General features: G+C 39.4%; 1 protein-coding gene across 1 annotated transcript in view; it reads right to left on the bottom strand.

Annotated features, from left to right (window-relative positions):
• Positions 1-4,737: 4,737 nt before the first annotated feature.
• Positions 4,738-18,134, bottom strand: part of ZNF521 (zinc finger protein 521) — a 226,448-nt gene continuing 213,051 nt past the window's right edge. The window contains exon 9 of the mRNA XM_009077235.1: positions 4,738-5,562. Coding sequence (XP_009075483.1) covers positions 5,533-5,562 — 30 coding nt within the window. The 3' untranslated portion in view covers positions 4,738-5,532. The remainder of the gene's footprint in view (positions 5,563-18,134) is intronic.

Below are 18,134 nucleotides of genomic sequence, written 5' to 3'. Positions count from 1 at the left end.
CAGGAACCCATTCTGCTGGCAAAGTAGACAGCACCATTTCTATAGCAGATTCTTTTCCAATAGCTCAGTGATTCTTATTTGCTGCGATTTGGACATCCAGTAGAATCACTGCCCGAGCAAGTATGACATCTACAGCAGAAACAACCACGAATGTGCTTTGCTTTACATCATCCCACAGGAGTTTGCTTTTGAAAACATATGCATAGAAAATAACAAGAGAAGGATCACAAACCAGCCTAAGCCATCTTGAAGCTACTTAAAATCTAGTTGTGTGCTCAAAAGAAAAACAATGGCACAGAGGAAATGAATTTTCCTGCAGAAAAGTAGAATTCTCTCGTTTCTTTGTTCCCATTGATGTCTAGGACCAGACACACCAAAATAGACATTTTACTCCTGGAGGCTTTATTCCACAACACATCTAAGGATTGGGATATTACTTGTCTAGAAGACTGCTTACTACAAAAGCCATCTGGTTTATACTTGAGAATAAATAATGAAATCTCTCTATGTATTTCATTTTACCCTTTACTAAACTGCATTTGTGTGCTTAACATTAACCTTCCCATTCAAATGTCATTAGCTGCTAATTAAGATGTTGATATGCTGATTGTATATCTTGCAGTAGAGATGATTTGCAGGCACTTACTAGGTGTTTATCAAACTCCAGCACACGTATTGGTTTAGCATGTGTGGCACATTTAATTTACCGAACACTGTCCCAGTCCTCCACTCTTTTTTTTTTCCTAATACATAATGAGCAAAACATGGCAAATTGTCAGGAATCATCTCAGAAGAGACAAAAAGTAAGTGACCTAGACACTCTTGTGCAAACAGTTTTTACCTTTGATTTCAATAAACCTTATTTAGAAATCTCTAAAACTTCCCCAGCATGTTAAAAAAAATATGAATAAGCCCTCCAAATTTGTCTACAACTTACGTTGTCCCACAGTCAGGGACAGAAGCCTCTGTAGCATCAAAGGTTTGTTTCGAGCAGCTTCCTTGTTATTACGAGGAAGAGTTTAAATCAGAGAAAGGCAGTGATGATTCTGCTAGTGCAAAAGCAGTTCTGCAACACAGGGTACATTTTCACAGGACTTTTTAATATAATTTATGAATATTTGCTCGCAACATAATTGTCTTTTCTGCTGACATTTTCAAAGCAACACTGTGATTTGTTGGGTCTCCTGAGAGTCCGAGTACAAAACTGATAATTATATTAAATATACATAGACAATAAAGAGTGTGTTTACATAACTATGCCCATAAATATCTGGTTGAACAGTCATTGTTCTCAAAACCCTTTTAAGCAGCTCTCAGAGGGATCCAATTCTAATGACATGATGGTTTAAAAGATGTTGCTCAGTCTTGTTCCATATTTAATTAACTTTCCTTTTTTAAACTTGTGATGGTGGAGACAATAACAAATAGCTCTGAAAAGCAAGCGAGCTTTGAAACATGAGTGAGACCTTGTCAGGCTTTTGTGTGCCACACACAGAAGAAGATCTGCACACAAGAGTTGGTGGCCGGGGACCGCCCAGCTCCTGGGGGACTGCATTGCTATAGCATTCACTGTTCACTACGACTAATAACAACAGCAACAACAATAATAATAATTAAAGAAATCTTCTGCATACAAATAAGAGAAGCAACATGGGGAGGGGAAATGGACGTATTAAATGGAATTGGTAAAATAGGCCTAAACTTGTTTATTTTTGTGCTGCTACAGAGCAGTGAAGCAAATACTTTAAAGAGAATGGCACATTGCCCACTAAGATGTAAAGGGCGTGTGAGCATTAATTGAGCATCAGAGTATGACTGAACACATTAAGCAAGAGTCAAGGTAACATTTCTAAATTCATGGACAGTCTTATTCTTCGGAGTCCTTCACATTGCCTCATCCTAGACAGGGCTGCTACAGTGCCACAATATTCTGTTTTCACACTGAGCTATTTTTAATTGTCACCAATTATAATTCATTTACTTTTATGTGTCCTGGTTGTCACAATATTAACATTTGTAAGTCTTTCCCTTTGCAGGCTGTGAGAATCTGTTGTGACATCTCAATAAAGTGGGATTCAATCAAGGTGTGAATGAATTGTTAATCTTGTTATAAATAGAAAATGCCATATGTTGGTAAGGAAGGGACGTCTCTCTTTTTCTGTTGTTGAGGACAGTGGTAATGAAACAAAGTGAGTGGTCATGCCAGAATTACTAATAAAAGCCCAGTCACTGAGACATGGAGAGGACTTCAGCTTTCACGTGCTGTCAAGAAGGAAGGGATAACTACTAAAGTGTCCTAAGCAGAACTTTTGAAATATTCTTTGTGGGATTTGTAAAGTGACTCCTAAGTCAGGGAAAGCAGTGAGAGCACTGGCCTTGGAGTGAACCAAATTTCAATAACCTCCATGTGAACTGAACCACTTAAAATGGATTGGAAAGTCTAACTTACAGGCAACTAGCTATGAACATGTGCATGATGGTACAAATTCTTGTTTTGGGTAGCTGAATATCATAAGGGCCTAATACATTTTTATTCCTGGATCATCCTTTGTTCAGATAAAGAATCATTGCATTCCCTCATAAGTCCAAGGCTCGGATATTGTCTGGGTAGATTGCTTCATTTCTGCAGTATAAATTTCATATTTATATCTGCTTTAGGTCTGTGACATTTCCCAAACACAGCGCTGGCAAACAAGCAGAAGGACTAATTGTTTTATTAAACTATGCCTTAGAGTAAAACTCATGTCCACTTGAGATCTTGGGAATAAAGCCAGTCTCAGAGGTAAAAGGATACCTTGTCCATCAATCTATCCACACAACCCTTGAACAGATTTATCCGTTTACATTAGGTTAAGAGCATGAGGGGAGGCTTCTCTTAGCTTTTGCTAACACAGGGCAGAGAAAGGCATGCCATAGCTGAAATGCACACATGCACACAGAGAGCCATGTCTCTTCTTCCAACAGGCAAGATGATCTGCCTCTCCTGTTGATTTTTCTAAACGCTGTGGTAATTCCCCAAGCAATACTCAGTTCTCATTGGGAAGTTCGGATGTCTTCCATAATCTATTTAAACAGCTATTTAGGTATCACTGAGAAACCTGTTACTTTAGAAAAGGTAAGAGGATTCCAGTACTTGATACTAGCAGCCAGCTCTCAGAAGCCACCTGGGGCTGCCTGTGGCCACAAGACCCCTCTATTCCCCTGCGCCAACCTGAAGGGACAATTGATGCATAAAGTCTTCATCACATTTGCTGTTGCTCTGTTTACTATTCCTTTATTTACATATCTAGAAATTCAACATCTTTGCATGTTTTGCAAGCTGTCATGACATGAGATGCTCGTAATAGGCTATGTTTTGCTTGCTAACATATTTTTGACATATTTTAGCTTTTGATTATAAGATTGCATCTTTCCCAGCTACCATCTGTCTCAACTCAGTGGCACTCTGGCATTTACAAAAACAGTAGGGTGTAATATTTCTTATATACTTGAACTCTACTAGAAACATGTTATTTTCAGTCTTAACCAATATGTCACACTTTCACACATGAAGGCTGCAATGTCTTATATCCTTTAAGGTATCTGTCAAAAATAAAGAACATATCATCACATTCAATTTGGCTGAGATGAGTAATATATTAATGAGAATAAGAATGGGAACAGTTTCTGACTTATAAATAGAACTGGCATTTTATGAGCCTTGTGTACTCATGCCTGCATTTATCCTTTTGTCAGCACAAATGAGATATTCATACAAACCCCAGGAATTTATTTCTCATATTTAGCAAAATCTGCACAATATTTTCAAGGATAGAGTTTAAAATATGACACATTTTTTCTTGGACTATCTGGTAACCAGACACTTTCTGACTTTACTTCTTTTCTCTCCATACTCCATCTGTAAGGAGTCAAATTGTGACATTCAGCAAACTGGAAATCACACTTTATATCTACTCTGACAGCACTAGCAGCTCCAGCCGTTTGGTGATGTGCAGCTTTTTAAATGCAGTATTTCAGCAGCACTGGTTTCCATAGGATAAAACCAGCAACTCCAGCAATAGGATAAGATACTAAAATAGCTGGAGAAAGCTTTTTGAGTCTCTTTTGCAGGTGAGCTGGAGTAGTGGGGGATACTGGAAGGCAAGGAGATTTTTATCCCCTTCTTTCTTCCTCTTGAAACTGCAGGCAGTCAGGAGCAAATTCAGACCTGAGCAAAGCAGTGAGCTCCCCTAGGGCCATGGTGCTAGTGAACATCATCCCATAGTGTGCACTACCTCTAATTCTGCTACCTGTGTCAGAGGACAGGGTGAGGGATGTCAAGTTAACAGTGCTACTGGCAGAGCTGTGGTGGTTCCCAGTTAGCTCACTAACTAATATCGTATTGAAATACATCACTAATTGTACATGGAAGACATGCGGTGACTCTTGTGGCAACCAACATGTCAAGTGTACAGGTATGAAATTGTCAGTACAGCCAAATAAAAGGAGTGAAACCAGAAAACAGTGAATATTACCCTCAAGCACACATTGCCTTGCAGTGGACCAGCAGATCTGTTTTGACCATTGTATTTATTCAAATGCAAGCCTTTAAGAGAAGTCAGATATTCCTACATAGCAGTGTATAGGTCGTGATTACCATGGGATTCCAGATCTTGTTGGTCCTTTAAGTAATATACCAGCAGTAATAATAATGCTACTTTCCAAGGAAAAAGACAAGACACAAAGCACGCTCACACATAATGGTAAACTGAATTTATTTCCTTTTGGAAAACAATTCCAGTAATCTCCAGGTTCAGACCGCAGAGTAAACATTAATAACAGTAACATACAGGTTAGTTCAACTGATTCAAGAATTTGGCCATGTGAAATCATTAAGGAAAGTCTTGAACACTCAAAGCTTCAAATGGTATCCAGGAAAAAAAATTCTTTGACAAACTACATAACAACTATTGCATATATGGTAATGCTATCTGTCATATCGCAAGGCTTACAAATATATATATGGGCCTTATTCAACTGTGGGTTCCTGCTCTGTGAGAAAGTCTCTTCATATTTTTTGCAAGAATCTTCAGCAATAAAAAATAGTCTTAGATTCATCCGTTTTTACCAAAAGAGAGATTTCTAGACTGAAGGTTAAACGAAAGGGAGGCCAAACGGAGCTGTAATGGAACATAGCTATTGCCTTCTCTCTCCTCCTTGAAAACGACATTTTTTCTTTAGCTATTTTTTCCCCCTCACACAGTATTATTATTATTTGTATCTTTCTTGAATAGGGCCCAAGTCCACTTGTCTTTATAAGACCATTTTAGTATCAGACAACATAATACATGTGCAACACTTTATATACAGGAAGTCTATCCGGTGCTCAAAAGTTCAAACACATGAACATCCAACAGTTTCAATAATACAAGTTTTATGGTACAATACAATGATTCTGAATAATATACATTAACAATGAAAGTTTCGTGCAAAGAGTAAAATGTGTTCCCTTTTTGTGCCACAAAGAATTCTCTGGAAGAGATGGGCCTTGCACTAACTGCTGTGCTGGGTCATCGTATGATTCTGTAACAAAAACAAAAGAAACAGCTTAGTCATAAGACAGGCATTTCTGTGTGAAAGAAGGATGTAAAAACAATTCTCCCAACATATCTTGCAAAATGGTGGACTGGAAAAAGAGTATGTTCAATCTGTCCTTGTTTTAAACTAGGTAGAAGCAGCATCATTGTGGAATAGAAAAGTTTTCCCCAGCTGTTTCACACCAGTATTCTTTCCATGTGCCACAAGAAGGGCAACACTCTCTCCAGGTAGGGCCTGGGCCGACTTGCCCCAGTGAAATTGCATACCAGGTCAGTGGTTCTGGTGTCTGCTTACATCCGGCTCATGGTTTATGCATTATGAAAATGAGAATGGCATTTATTTATCATAAAAGACCTATGCCTACTGGCCTGTGCTTCCTAGACCGTGGCACCACTTCAAATGTTTTATTACATTAAAACCTTTTTCCCTCTACCTGTTATGGCACAGTATATTCTGGTAAGAGTCATTCTGTGCCTAGCAGAGTGCTCAGAGACTGATGAGAAAACAGGGGGGGCTGTCACAGCCCACCCTTCGGTCTCCAAAAACCACAGATAATTTTCCTCAAGTGAAGGCAGTGCCTTATGTGACACAGCATGGACTTTGGAGTCTGAAATTTCCCTTTCCCATATGAGTTATCACCAAATCCAGCAGCAAGCACAAGTTTCAGCCTCTTTCCTACCACTGCTCAAATCCAATTGACCACTTTTGGGAAGATGTTATTTCACTGGATTGGATTCTTCACAAGCATTGATCTTGTTATGTTTTCTACAGTGTACACTGGATCTGCAGATAACTAGAAAATGTCTGTGAATGCTACCTCTCAGACAACAGGGCAGCCACTGATTAGTGATGAATTTTCCCCTTAGTAATCGGGGCCAGATTTGGGCCAGTGACCCAGAGGGCAGGAGTGTCACATCCCATGATTTGCTCCCAGCACGTACAGACCCTTCACTCTGTTTTATTAAGTTAATCTGTCTCTAAACCTCCTTGGACTAACGCACTTTCAGATGAACCTGTTCCCAAAAGACAGTCATCATTTACAACGAAGTGAACATCTACTGAACCATACCCTCCAGAGCCACCCATGAAAGGGCACATGAAAACAGCCTTGGTGAAACGAATGTGAAATACAGCGTGACTGCAGGCCAGCCTGAGAGTTCTCCCTCCCTTCCTCCTTTTCTCTCCCTAAACTGTGCACGCACACAAATAATAGTTCATGGGACATTTGGCAAGGAAAGGATCTTACAGTAAGACTGAGGAATTTTTAATGTAGTGCCATTCTCAAGATTAAAGGAAAATGACCCAGTGACACTCAAAGATGCAATTTCCAGATGTGAATACAAAATGATTTAATGCTGATGGCAGGAATTCCAGACTGTCCAAGGCCAGAGCGTGTTAAAAAAATACACTCTACCACTTGATTTCATCTAGCTTCTTCTCATCCTTCCCATAAAATCATTTCAAAATGCTGTAAAGCATTAACAATAGCTGCAGCCAAAAACGTTGGCTGGTCACAGGTAATGGGCTCTGACTTTAAACCACAAAAGCAAGGAAATTAAGAGTTAAGCCTGACAGTCAGCCCTTTTGTCATCCTGTTGTGTCCATTTATTGCAGCACTTACAGCACAACACCACAGGCTTATTGGAGACCCCGCAGTACCTAGAAACAACAGGACAAGTTAAATATGGGGTGGCAGCCTGAATTCTGATTTTTTTCTCTGCTTCTGAGCAGGTGGAGTCATATACCAATTGTTACATTGCAGACGGATATTTGGGGGGGTCTTTTGTTTCTAGTCCACTGAGAGCAAGGACGTCAGTCATGCCCATTTTGTATTTCTTTTCACTAAGTAAAAAATGCATAATCAGTATAAGACTGGATGAACAGCTGCATATGAAACAGCCAAAAGGTGTTTTGGAAGTGCAGTCATAACTCTTGCTGCAATGACATTTTTGATTGAAAAATAAAGAGGCCCAAATATGAAGGAGACAAAATAAAACACAGAGTAAGGACTGACTTGCCCCTGCTCTCAGTGTCCCTGACTCCTGTGCCCTGGTGCAAAATGAGATTCACTAGAGATAATGAAGAAATCATAGGAAAAAAACCCAAGTGTTGCAGAGAAAAACGAGAAAGGGCAGGATATGTTACAGCAGTCTAGGCCTTAAAAAGGCAACTACACTTGTTGTAAACAGTCTTAACAAAATGTGGTTTCCAAAGTAATTAAGGCTCCCCAAATGTGAGGGACTAGGGAGAAATACCTATTCATCTAAGGAGCAAAAAAATAGAAAGTTGAAGCACTTCAGAAGCATAACATTGACAAGACAAGCAGGCGAAGGATGGGAGGAGAGAGATAAGAAAAGGAGGAAAATTCTGTAATCCCACAGAGAGCCATATTCCACTCCACCAAAGCCATCTATTGGAGACCCCATGTCTAAGTGACTGAAAATTGCAAACATTAATCCCAGTTATGAACTGTTGTTGTTTTTATGAGGGGTGTTGTGTTTAAAAATTTAGGGCAAAAAATTCTCCTCTATTATCCACACAGCAGATCTCAGCTCTGATAGTCTCTCTGCCTTGTGTGCAGCGAGCTCCCTGCCTCACTGGCAGTGGGAATTCAGGTAGGCAGGGAAAGCAGAATTTGGAGCTCCCGCCGGCAGGGACATGGCAGGGACATGGGAGTGCGGCAGACCCAGGGAGAGCACAATATTACAGTCAAGATCCCCTGTGTGGGTTGGGGAGTGTGCTGCCCTTCACTAAAGACACACTAGACAAGCTTGAAACATGCCTCCTCTGGAAACTTCAACTAGTTTGCCTGAGTTTGGAGCAATTAGCACATCCACTTGCCAAAGAGAAGTCATTTAAAAAAAGTACAGGAGATATCATATGCTCCCCTTCTCTGCCTCCCCCAAATTTGATTGCACATAAGCACATCTGTTTAATTATGTGGAAGTCTCCCTACAAAGCAAAAATGTCAATTTCCTGCTTAGCCAAAGAAAAGAAAAAATATTTTTTCTTAATATAATCTTTCCCGGACTTCAGCAACAGCTATGTTCCCATTTCCAAGGGCTGGGATCTCATGAGGAGAAATTAGTTTGCAAACACAAATGCAAGCTTTGCATGCACCAAATGGAGGAACAGTGCAGTAGGAGGTGCGTGTGTCACTGCATTTGTTACCACACAGGCACAAACCCAGCCAGGAAAACTGCTGCACTCCCAATTTCTCTGTCTCAGTGTTATCTGGAAAACAGGTATATTACCTGGGAAAACATGAACTCAATATATTTCACAAGCAAAATAAACTCTTAAAGTGCATTTGCCCTGTTCTTAGAGATGATTATTTTTGTTAGCAGAATCCAGAATTCCAACTGTTATGTGACCTGCTATAAAATTACATGTCACCACTTTCCTGGATGAAAATGCTTTGAGATATCCCTGTTGTTAGTGTTAAGGAGTTAAAAACATGCAAAGATTTCAGGATAATACTGTGTGGAAGAATCTCCTCAGCAAACAAATACAAAAAGGTTTCTTTGCAGAAACACTTGAGACAAAAGAGGTAATAATACTTCTTGTTGTTTGATACATGCCTTTGTGTTTCAGAGGGAACATGAGAAGTATTAGCTAGCAATAAGTTCCCGCCCACAGCATCAAAATTAACGAAGAAAAAAAATACCCACAGATAGCCACAAACTCAGTAGCCCATTAGAATCCTTAATGTGAACTGCGGTTGGATTCCATTTAAATGGGACTTCTGTTTTTTTATGACCAGATGAAACAAGACATGGCCGTACCTGACAAACAGTGCAAAGAGGGTACACGTGAAGAAATAAAAAGATGTATTATTTCAACAGATGGTAACAGTACCACAGCAGCATGTTATTTTTTCCTTAGTTCAAGAACACAAACATGAGTAATCAATCATCACTGATTAAGTAATTATGGTACCCTACATGTTATCACTTAATCTGGATATTCCTTTATCTGTGCACATTATGAACCATCTTGTATTTTTTTGCATTTAAAAAAAAATAAAAATGCACCCCACCACACTGCAATACAGTTCCAGGTTGTAAAACAGAACTCTACATTACTACCAACCTTTAAGCGCTACAATTTATTTTTTTTTTAACAAAAGCAATTGGTTTCCAACAGGCTGGATAATAAGTCTTTTGACCTGCATTCTTCTCTGACCCATTAAGGTCACCCCTGTGCTCGGGCATATAGCTGACTTAGGAAATGCCTGCAAGTCCTGCATTTCATCTCCTGCCCACTCAAAATAAAGCTTTCTTTAAATGTGTCTGTACGGGTCCCTGAAGACCAGGGAGGCATCCCTGTAGTGGGCAATGGAGGGACAGAAGCTTCTGCCTTTATTAATGAATGCAGACCATTATGAGTCTGGCTGGCTCCTGCACTGTTCCCAGAAGCATATACTGTACGTGACTTAAAATGCTAGAATATTGACACAAAGCGAGCTGGGCACCCCTAAGGAAAATTACTCCTTGGATATAATGTAGGCTCGTAACAGCTATTAGAGTACAAAATAAAACCCTCCGGGATCAAACTGACATATACCGCATTCTACCTACTCCTCAAACATTAGAAGAATTTCTTTGTGAAGGCATTCTCAAGGACAGCATTAAACTGACTTTTGTAGCAATCTGCAACAGCTTTTTGGCTTACAGCTTTTAGTACTAAATCTCTAGTTTGAATCAATATAAGTACTATATCTACCACATTAATCAATACATTTGGTTCAATACACGTTCTATTAAATTATACTTTCTAATCAAGATTTTCTGCTCCTCTTCCCTTCTTTTTATTCCAACTTCTTACCATGTACCACACTTTTCAAACTGTCTGCAGCTAACAAGAGGATGCTGGATGAAAGGTAAGCTCAGCAAAACCCAGCAGTTTCACGGTGTCAACATGGTTTCCAGAACTTCAGTCTGGTGCCTTGTTACTTAACTGACTGTCATCCTCTCAGGCAGAAAGCTCTGTGTTGGACACTGCTGAATATACCATGTGGAAAGGCGAGGGAGGAGGGAAGAGGAGTATTAAGTAGTAACACTGAAAGCAAATAAATGAAACTTATTCAGACTAATCTATAAGAAAAAAACTCTCAAAAAGTGATTTTTATACCATTTGTTCAGATTTGTGCTGCTTCAGTATTGCAGTATAGAGTTTCTTGCCAAAATCCCATTATGTTGTGGCAGGATTCTTTCCTGGTAAACTGTAATATGATTATACCAAGGACTAAATCAATGAGATAGTTTAGATTTGTAAGATACTAAGATTAAATACATACTATAAATTAAGATGCAAAAATATATTATTTAGTCCAGGTCTTTGGGGATATGTGAAACATTGGGATAGAAGAAGTCGCCAGCAATCTGAGTGATGTACAGAGTTACAGTAAATGACTTATCCACACCTGTGTTAGATTTGGTGGAATGTGGCTATTTTCATAAACAGAGGGTATGAAATCAATGTCAAAATGATAAACATATATACTGCAGACATGCACTGCATTTGCCACTGTCTTACAGATCAGAAACAGTGCACTCATGCCCCTCACTTACAGTCAGTTTCTCTTTTCCCTGTCTCCACATAATCACTGTGAACCTGCAGAGAAACTGTTGCATTTTCTTTTGACATTTAACATTATCTCACTCAGCTTACAATAGTATCTTATAATACTTTCTAGATGACATTATGTCACCATTAAAGAAAAAGGTGAAATAGCATAATAAAAGAGAAGAACAAGAATTCATAGAATTTAAAGTCAGAAAAGACCCATTAGGGCGTTTTCTCCACCCATCTTGCCAGTGTTGGATTATTGCCTATAGTGTAATTTCAAGTGTTTTGCCCAGTCCAATTTTAATTAGAGCTTCCAATGCTCCTCTTGGGAGACTATTTCACAGCTTCACAGACCTCAGGGTTAGGTTTTTTTTTTCCTGATGTTCATCCCAGGAGAGGAAGAGGCTTAGCCAGCCCCAAATCACACATGAAACCAAATCTGCATAGTCAGGAGCTGGTTTCAGTAGAATATCTAGGCTATTTCAAAGCATCTGAAAACAGTAAACTTACTTTCAACGCCTTAAAACATTAAGGCCGTGGCTCCACTGTGGCTGCAAGCAAATAAGAAGATTCTCTTACATGGGCTTCTAAGGCTCAGTTGCTATATAGGTGAAAATATAGTATAGCTGGGATTTGGGTTCCGATACTAAGGGTAACCACTTCTATAGTCCACCTCCACCAGATGAATTAACTGAAGGTTAGGGTCATATCCAGGTCCATTCTACGATTCTATAATTCTTAATTGTACTGACAGGGCATCTATGAGTACTCAGATTGTAGACATTTCTGTATTTTTCACGTAGGTGCAATACAAAAAGAGCAACTTCAGTTGAAGCTCACAGACAAATGATAAGATCATATATTATTTTCCCTCCCAGGCTCCTCCCTTACTTTCATAAAACACAAACTACAAGAAATTAACTTAAATTGTTATATCTGAAATGTTGGAGCTAGCAAATGTTTCTGATGTGTTTCATCCAAGGAATTACAATGCTTCTGACACAAATGAATATATTCACGTTTCAGTGTTCACATGCTGAGTGAATGAGAGAGCTGGAGAGGAGATATGTCTAATAGTTTTCCATAGGTGAAAAGCCAAATGAAGACTTTGGAGCTCTGGAGAGAACAGAAGAAATTCCAGGCAAGGTGTTCCTGTCACCAGCATCTCCAGTACTGAAGGACAGCTGGCAGAGCAGGAGGAGTACCAATGAATTTATAAATGCACGAAGGTAGGCATGGAGTTTCATACAGTCCAAGTTTGATCACCAGCACAGACGTAACCAAATACAGTCTCTGAAACTTCAGATTCCCAAGGAAATAAGGATTTGATCTGAACTAAAACAGAGTGGTTTCCACAACAAGGAAGGGGCCAAATCTCAAGAGAATCTGTGTTCCCATAAATGCCACTTATGTGTGGTGAGTTGATATTTACCAGCCTTAGAGAATCAGGTCTGTTCTCAGAGAAGATGGCCAATTAAATGGTCATCTTAGGACATGACTGACCACTGCTGACAATGGTAATTTAGGAAAGTCTACACTGAATTGCAGTTATTTATATAAATTAGTTCACCTAAGCTATGTGATTTGATATTATATTAATGTCTCTGAAATGGCATGACTGATAATCAGATTTTATTCTTTATTGTATTTATGTAAAACTCTCAGTGTTCTGGTTCTTCTACTCAAGCATTTCAAGCTGGACTAGAGAAAACCTATCCATAAAAAATCTCAAATTGGATAGCATGTTCTCAGGGATGCAAGCTGAAAATTAAAACCAAATCCAAACCAAACCAAAACCCCTGATACCTATTTTTCTTCAGAGACTTCCACTAAGTCACTAGTAAAATGTCAATGATTCCTTTTGGATTCATTACTATATGCGAGTACATATATCACAGATTTTTTGTATGGAAAAGAGTGACATATATTCCTGGGTATGGCAAATAAGACTTTCATCATTGTCACCAGAAGAGAAGAGGCACAAACACAGATGCCTGTTCACCATCCTTGCACCTTCCTCATTACGAGCATTGGCAGGGGGCTCCCAGTTAAGCCCCTGATGTAAATCAGGGTAGGTCCAAGGCTGTTTTAACCTACGGTGCCAGGCAATAGCCTCCCATAAGCCTCCCTGACCCTGTTTGTTGTCAATTGAAATGCAGTGAAACTCACAACATCTGTTTTGGGCAAGGTGTGCCTGGCTGCACAGGCAAGGTGTGGGTATTGCCTTCATAAATGGTATAAGATGATGGTGATGGGATAATGGCTAGGACATGTTCAAAGCAATTCATCGAAACTGGGAAACCTTTCCATTCTTTTCGTGTGGCAAAGGGGCTGTACTGCTAATCAGGATCCAGGCCTAAGTCTTGTTTGTAGAAGAACAAGACTTTTGTGATACTGCAAATGTTTGAAATTAATGCATGAGCATCCTTCCCCAATAAGAAAATTGTTCATTAAGTGGGAATAAAAGCTTAAACAAAATAGGCAAAAGGAGGCACTTCTGAGAAATATATCAAAAATCTTATTACTTTAGAATATGGTTATGATTACCCTGGTATAAATTAAGAGAAACTCCTCTGAAATCAAGGGAGTTTCAAGATAGGAACAAGTAAGAACAGACTCAGGCCTGCAGGGTTTAAAACAAAGTGAATATTGCTCATGTACTGATCAATTCTTCTACACCCTCTGCAGAGGCCACAGCCAGATGTCTCTTCATCCTGTCAGACACAGCCAGGCAAAGAGCAAGCAGAACCCAAAGCTGAACAAATCCAGATTTATCTGCAGCTATTGTACAACAGAGTAACAGGGGACAACAAGCCTTGATAGGCAATACTGTCTGATAAGATATTCAGGGATTAAGTCAGTGTTTTGCTAGACACGTGTTCATGGGCTAGTTGTTGCTCTGCTTTAATTTTTTTCTTTGTTATGTTTAATTTATCATGCTGTAGTTTCTAAACTACAACATCTGTAAACAAGTTTAAGTTTGACCTTCCTCCCATTTTACATCCACAGGCAGCACTCCTACTTTGTGTTCTAATTTCAGATACCTTAAAGACAGCTAAATCTGTGGGGGAGAGAGAGGTAGAAACCTAAACAATAAAAACAAGAGCCTTTGTCTGGCAATATGTATTCATCTTATGTGAATACAAATTTACCTAGCTGGGAGTGAGGAACTGGCTCCTGGAACTGGAGCTATGCTATGCACAGATTCCTTTTTAGGTCAAACCCAATTAAACAAACTACTACTAAATATTTAACAGCTCAGTGCAGTAATTAGTGACAAATAATGGAAGCTTAAATTGATAATTGTACAGAAATGTCCTGTTGAAAACATTACATGTTTCTTGCTCCTCCTGTTTCTCCATGCTCACTGAATCCTGACAGGTCTTTTCACAGATTAAACTGACAAATGAATCTGGATTTTATACACATCTATTTGGTTTGCAGTGAAGTTTTCCATGACTTGTGAAAAGGAACCTTCCAAGTGGAATTTCTTCTTCTCAAATTTCCATTCTGTGTTCTCTGTTTTAATGCAGAATAACTGCGAGATCATGAATTGATATCAAATCTTAAATCGACCAGCAGGTCCAGAATTTAAGCTCCTGTCCATGGGATTCAAAAGGTCACCCAATTAAAATGGGGAAGCACACAGAGCTGTGATTTATATGCAAAGGGCAACCTTTAAAACAATGATACTTTTGAGTTTTCCATAGATGCATGTACAAGAATCCCTTTGAACAAAATTACAAGTTAAATTACAAGTTTCTTGATACAGCCTGAAGGAAAAGCGCTGTAACTTGTCTGTACTCCTATGATACAGACAGATGCATCCCACATTCGTATCGATCGCCGAGTTCACCTCCCTACCTTGCGACATAACACTGGGTATTGTGTTTACCAGGTGACATGGGGACAGCCTGGAATCTGGATTCCCCACACATTGCCAGCTGGTGCGTGGGGTCTTGTAAAACAGCACTCAGCATGCTGGAGGTTATGGATCAGCGCGAGATTGACTCAAAGTGACTAACACTGGTTTTGCTCAGTTAAAAGCCAACCATGAATCAGCCCTTTTTAAAACCAGGCAAACCTGGCTTTCATATGTGGAATTCATATTTGGTAGTTATCCAGCCGGTAAGAATACATGCACCCAGTTAAGAGAATGTAGAAGTGGACTGGACCATATTTTGTATTCTGAAATCAGGAACACAAGCGAAAAATATGTCCCCTTGTTCATGGTATGTCAATTTTAGAATATGTAGGAAAGAAAAGGAAAACCTATGGTGTTCACCTAGCTCTGCTGCTTTTATAAATGCTCTGAACTCTGTTGCACCCTGGTGCATCTTTTTCCTTCAAGACGGTTTGCAAGGAGAGCCAGATTGAGCAGATTTGATGGTAACAGCCAAAGATTTCTGAGCTGATAAGCAGAGGCCCCCATGGATTTTGCTCTCTGACTTCCTTCACAACTGGTTACTGTGCCAGCCCATCTTGGACATCTTACAGTCCTTACTCCTACAGCTCTTCAAACAAGGAATAGTGGGTACTGGGACAGTGCTTATGTGGCAGCTTGGTGTGTCTGTGAATTACAAATCTACTTGTTGGAAAAGAAACTAAGGACAATTTTTATCCCTTCATAGCTGGTGATCAGTTACACAGTTAAGAACCCTATGTTGAAATGTTTTGTACTTAGAGCAACCTGAGTTCCCCCCATTTCAGTCCAAGAAACTCCATGTTTTAAAGATGACTTTTAGAGAGACCAGAATGCTATTCTGCCCTTTATAACAGTCATTATTTCTCTAAATTTTGTGAGGACACACACTGTAAATCAATAAATTTGGAGCATTTACTGACATGTGGTACCAGGACAATAAAATTTCATGTTTGTCATTGTGGTTGTTGGTTGTAAAATGCAGAAGTCCAGATTCTCTATTGTCTTCTGGTTGTTTTTTCTTGTCATTTGCATTTGTGTAAAAGAAGTGTGAAATGTGACCACAACTAAATGGGAGGAATTTTACTCTCACTTTCTCCTGTTTTCAGAACCTATAAAGGGGGAGAAATGGTGAAAACCAACTCTTACAATTTAATACTCTTCCCCCAAACAAGAAGTACTGCACAAAGAAGCATCCTTTTATGCCTTTTCCCTTCCTCCCCATGAGAGATGAAGTATCCTCCTACCAAATGTCATTCTTTGAGGTTGGCCATTCTGTTTTCTGTCAGACAGCTGGCCAGTGACACGTTGCAAGTCAGACATGTCATTAGATCCTGCCTTGACCCTGTACTGACAGTCGAAGAAATGCACCCCCCTCACCTCTGGCTTTGGTTTGTGATGCTGCGGTACTCCTGTCTCCTTGGCTATCTCCTGCTAGGGGATCCAGCCTCCTACAGCTGCTGCTTTCACCCCTCGTTGCCATTAGGACTGTTTTTTAGTGTGGCAATCTTTGGAGTGAAAAGAATCACATTTACGATGGAAATAACTGGAGACAACACTTACATTCATTTGCTGTCTATGTTTAGTGCCAAGGTGTCTGAAACAGAGAACTGTTAATTCCTTTACCAAAAGATGTGCTGTAGCTATGGTGAGGCTAATCTATAACCCTCACAGTCTTATATAATTTGCTTCTCCAAGTTAATTTTAATTCATCACAATAAAATCCACCTAATTAAAATAACTCTTTAAAGTAAAGTATTACTTTGAACCCAGGGAAAAAAAAACCCAAGCAGAATCTTTGCTATCGGAGGGCAATTCATCATACCAGAGTGCACACTTATATAAATTCAAAGGTAAGCTATAAACAAGTACCCACAGCAATAGTGCCATGCATAAAGGGGCAGGCAACAGGAGGCCTGCTTTCTAATCAGCCCTCAAAGGAACCTGCCACACAGAAGTGGCACTTATTCTAATTTAAAGCTCTCACTGTTACTTTACCATGGCAAAATTTATAAACTAATAACTCTAGTAAACAGACTGGCACTCCAAACAGAAAAACAAAACCCACACAACAGTTCAGGCCCACAGAGAAAGCTGCTTACTCAGAAAGCTACAGTCTTCAACAGCAAGATACAACATTTGTTTCGGGGCTACTCTTATGGTCCCTGATATTCAGGGACAATTCTGCACCTTCCCACTACACTTCTACTGTTACTTCACCATGGTCTGTAGTCTATTGTCCCCACAAATCTTTTCAGCATCTTGAGGCATTTTACACACCTATATATTTGTGTCCTGGTCAGCTCAAGCTAAGAATTACTTCTGGATTTGAAAGAGCCTATGCCGGGGCTATGGCTTCCTTTGAAGTGTCATTTAATAGTCAGGGCAGTTTGCTTTCAAAATGTCAATTTAAAAACATAGTTGGTCTGTAGTCTATTGTCCCCACAAATCTTTTCAGCATCTTGAGGCATTTTACACACCTATATATTTGTGTCCTGGTCAGCTCAAGCTAAGAATTACTTCTGGATTTGAAAGAGCCTATGCCGGGGCTATGGCTTCCTTTGAAGTGTCATTTAATAGTCAGGGCAGTTTGCTTTCAAAATGTCAATTTAAAAACATAGTTAATATTTTAAAGCTCACTTTCTCATTGCTATTAGTTTTGGTTCTCAGGAACCGTTAAAAAATAAAAATTTTTTACTGTTCTCCAATTACATACATGAAGAAAAGAAAACCAGAAAGCAATAATAAGGGCTAAGCAGAAAATCTCAGTAATACATGCAGCACAATATTGGATTTTTTTTTTGTTATATCCTAAACTACACCACTTTGTACAAAGTTCCTTTTCAAATCAAAGCAATACTACAGTAAAACAACTGCAGGCAAAATTTCTAAGACACAATGCAGTTTGTGTCAGAGCGCTCATCACTTCAGGCTGACCTGTCAAAGTATCTTGGGGAACATGGTAAAAAGGCAAATCTGCAAGTTCGTAAGAAACTTCTGAATGATAAAAAGTATGTGTTGCTCACAAACCACGGAATGCTGTGCAGTGCTAACTGAGCTGTAC

This window comes from Acanthisitta chloris, unplaced genomic scaffold, assembly GCF_000695815.1.
Source record: "Acanthisitta chloris isolate BGI_N310 unplaced genomic scaffold, ASM69581v1 scaffold34166, whole genome shotgun sequence".
Lineage (NCBI taxonomy): Eukaryota > Metazoa > Chordata > Aves > Passeriformes > Acanthisittidae > Acanthisitta > Acanthisitta chloris.
Note: the sequence above shows the minus strand (reverse complement) of the source record. Positions and strands in the feature narration are given on the sequence as shown.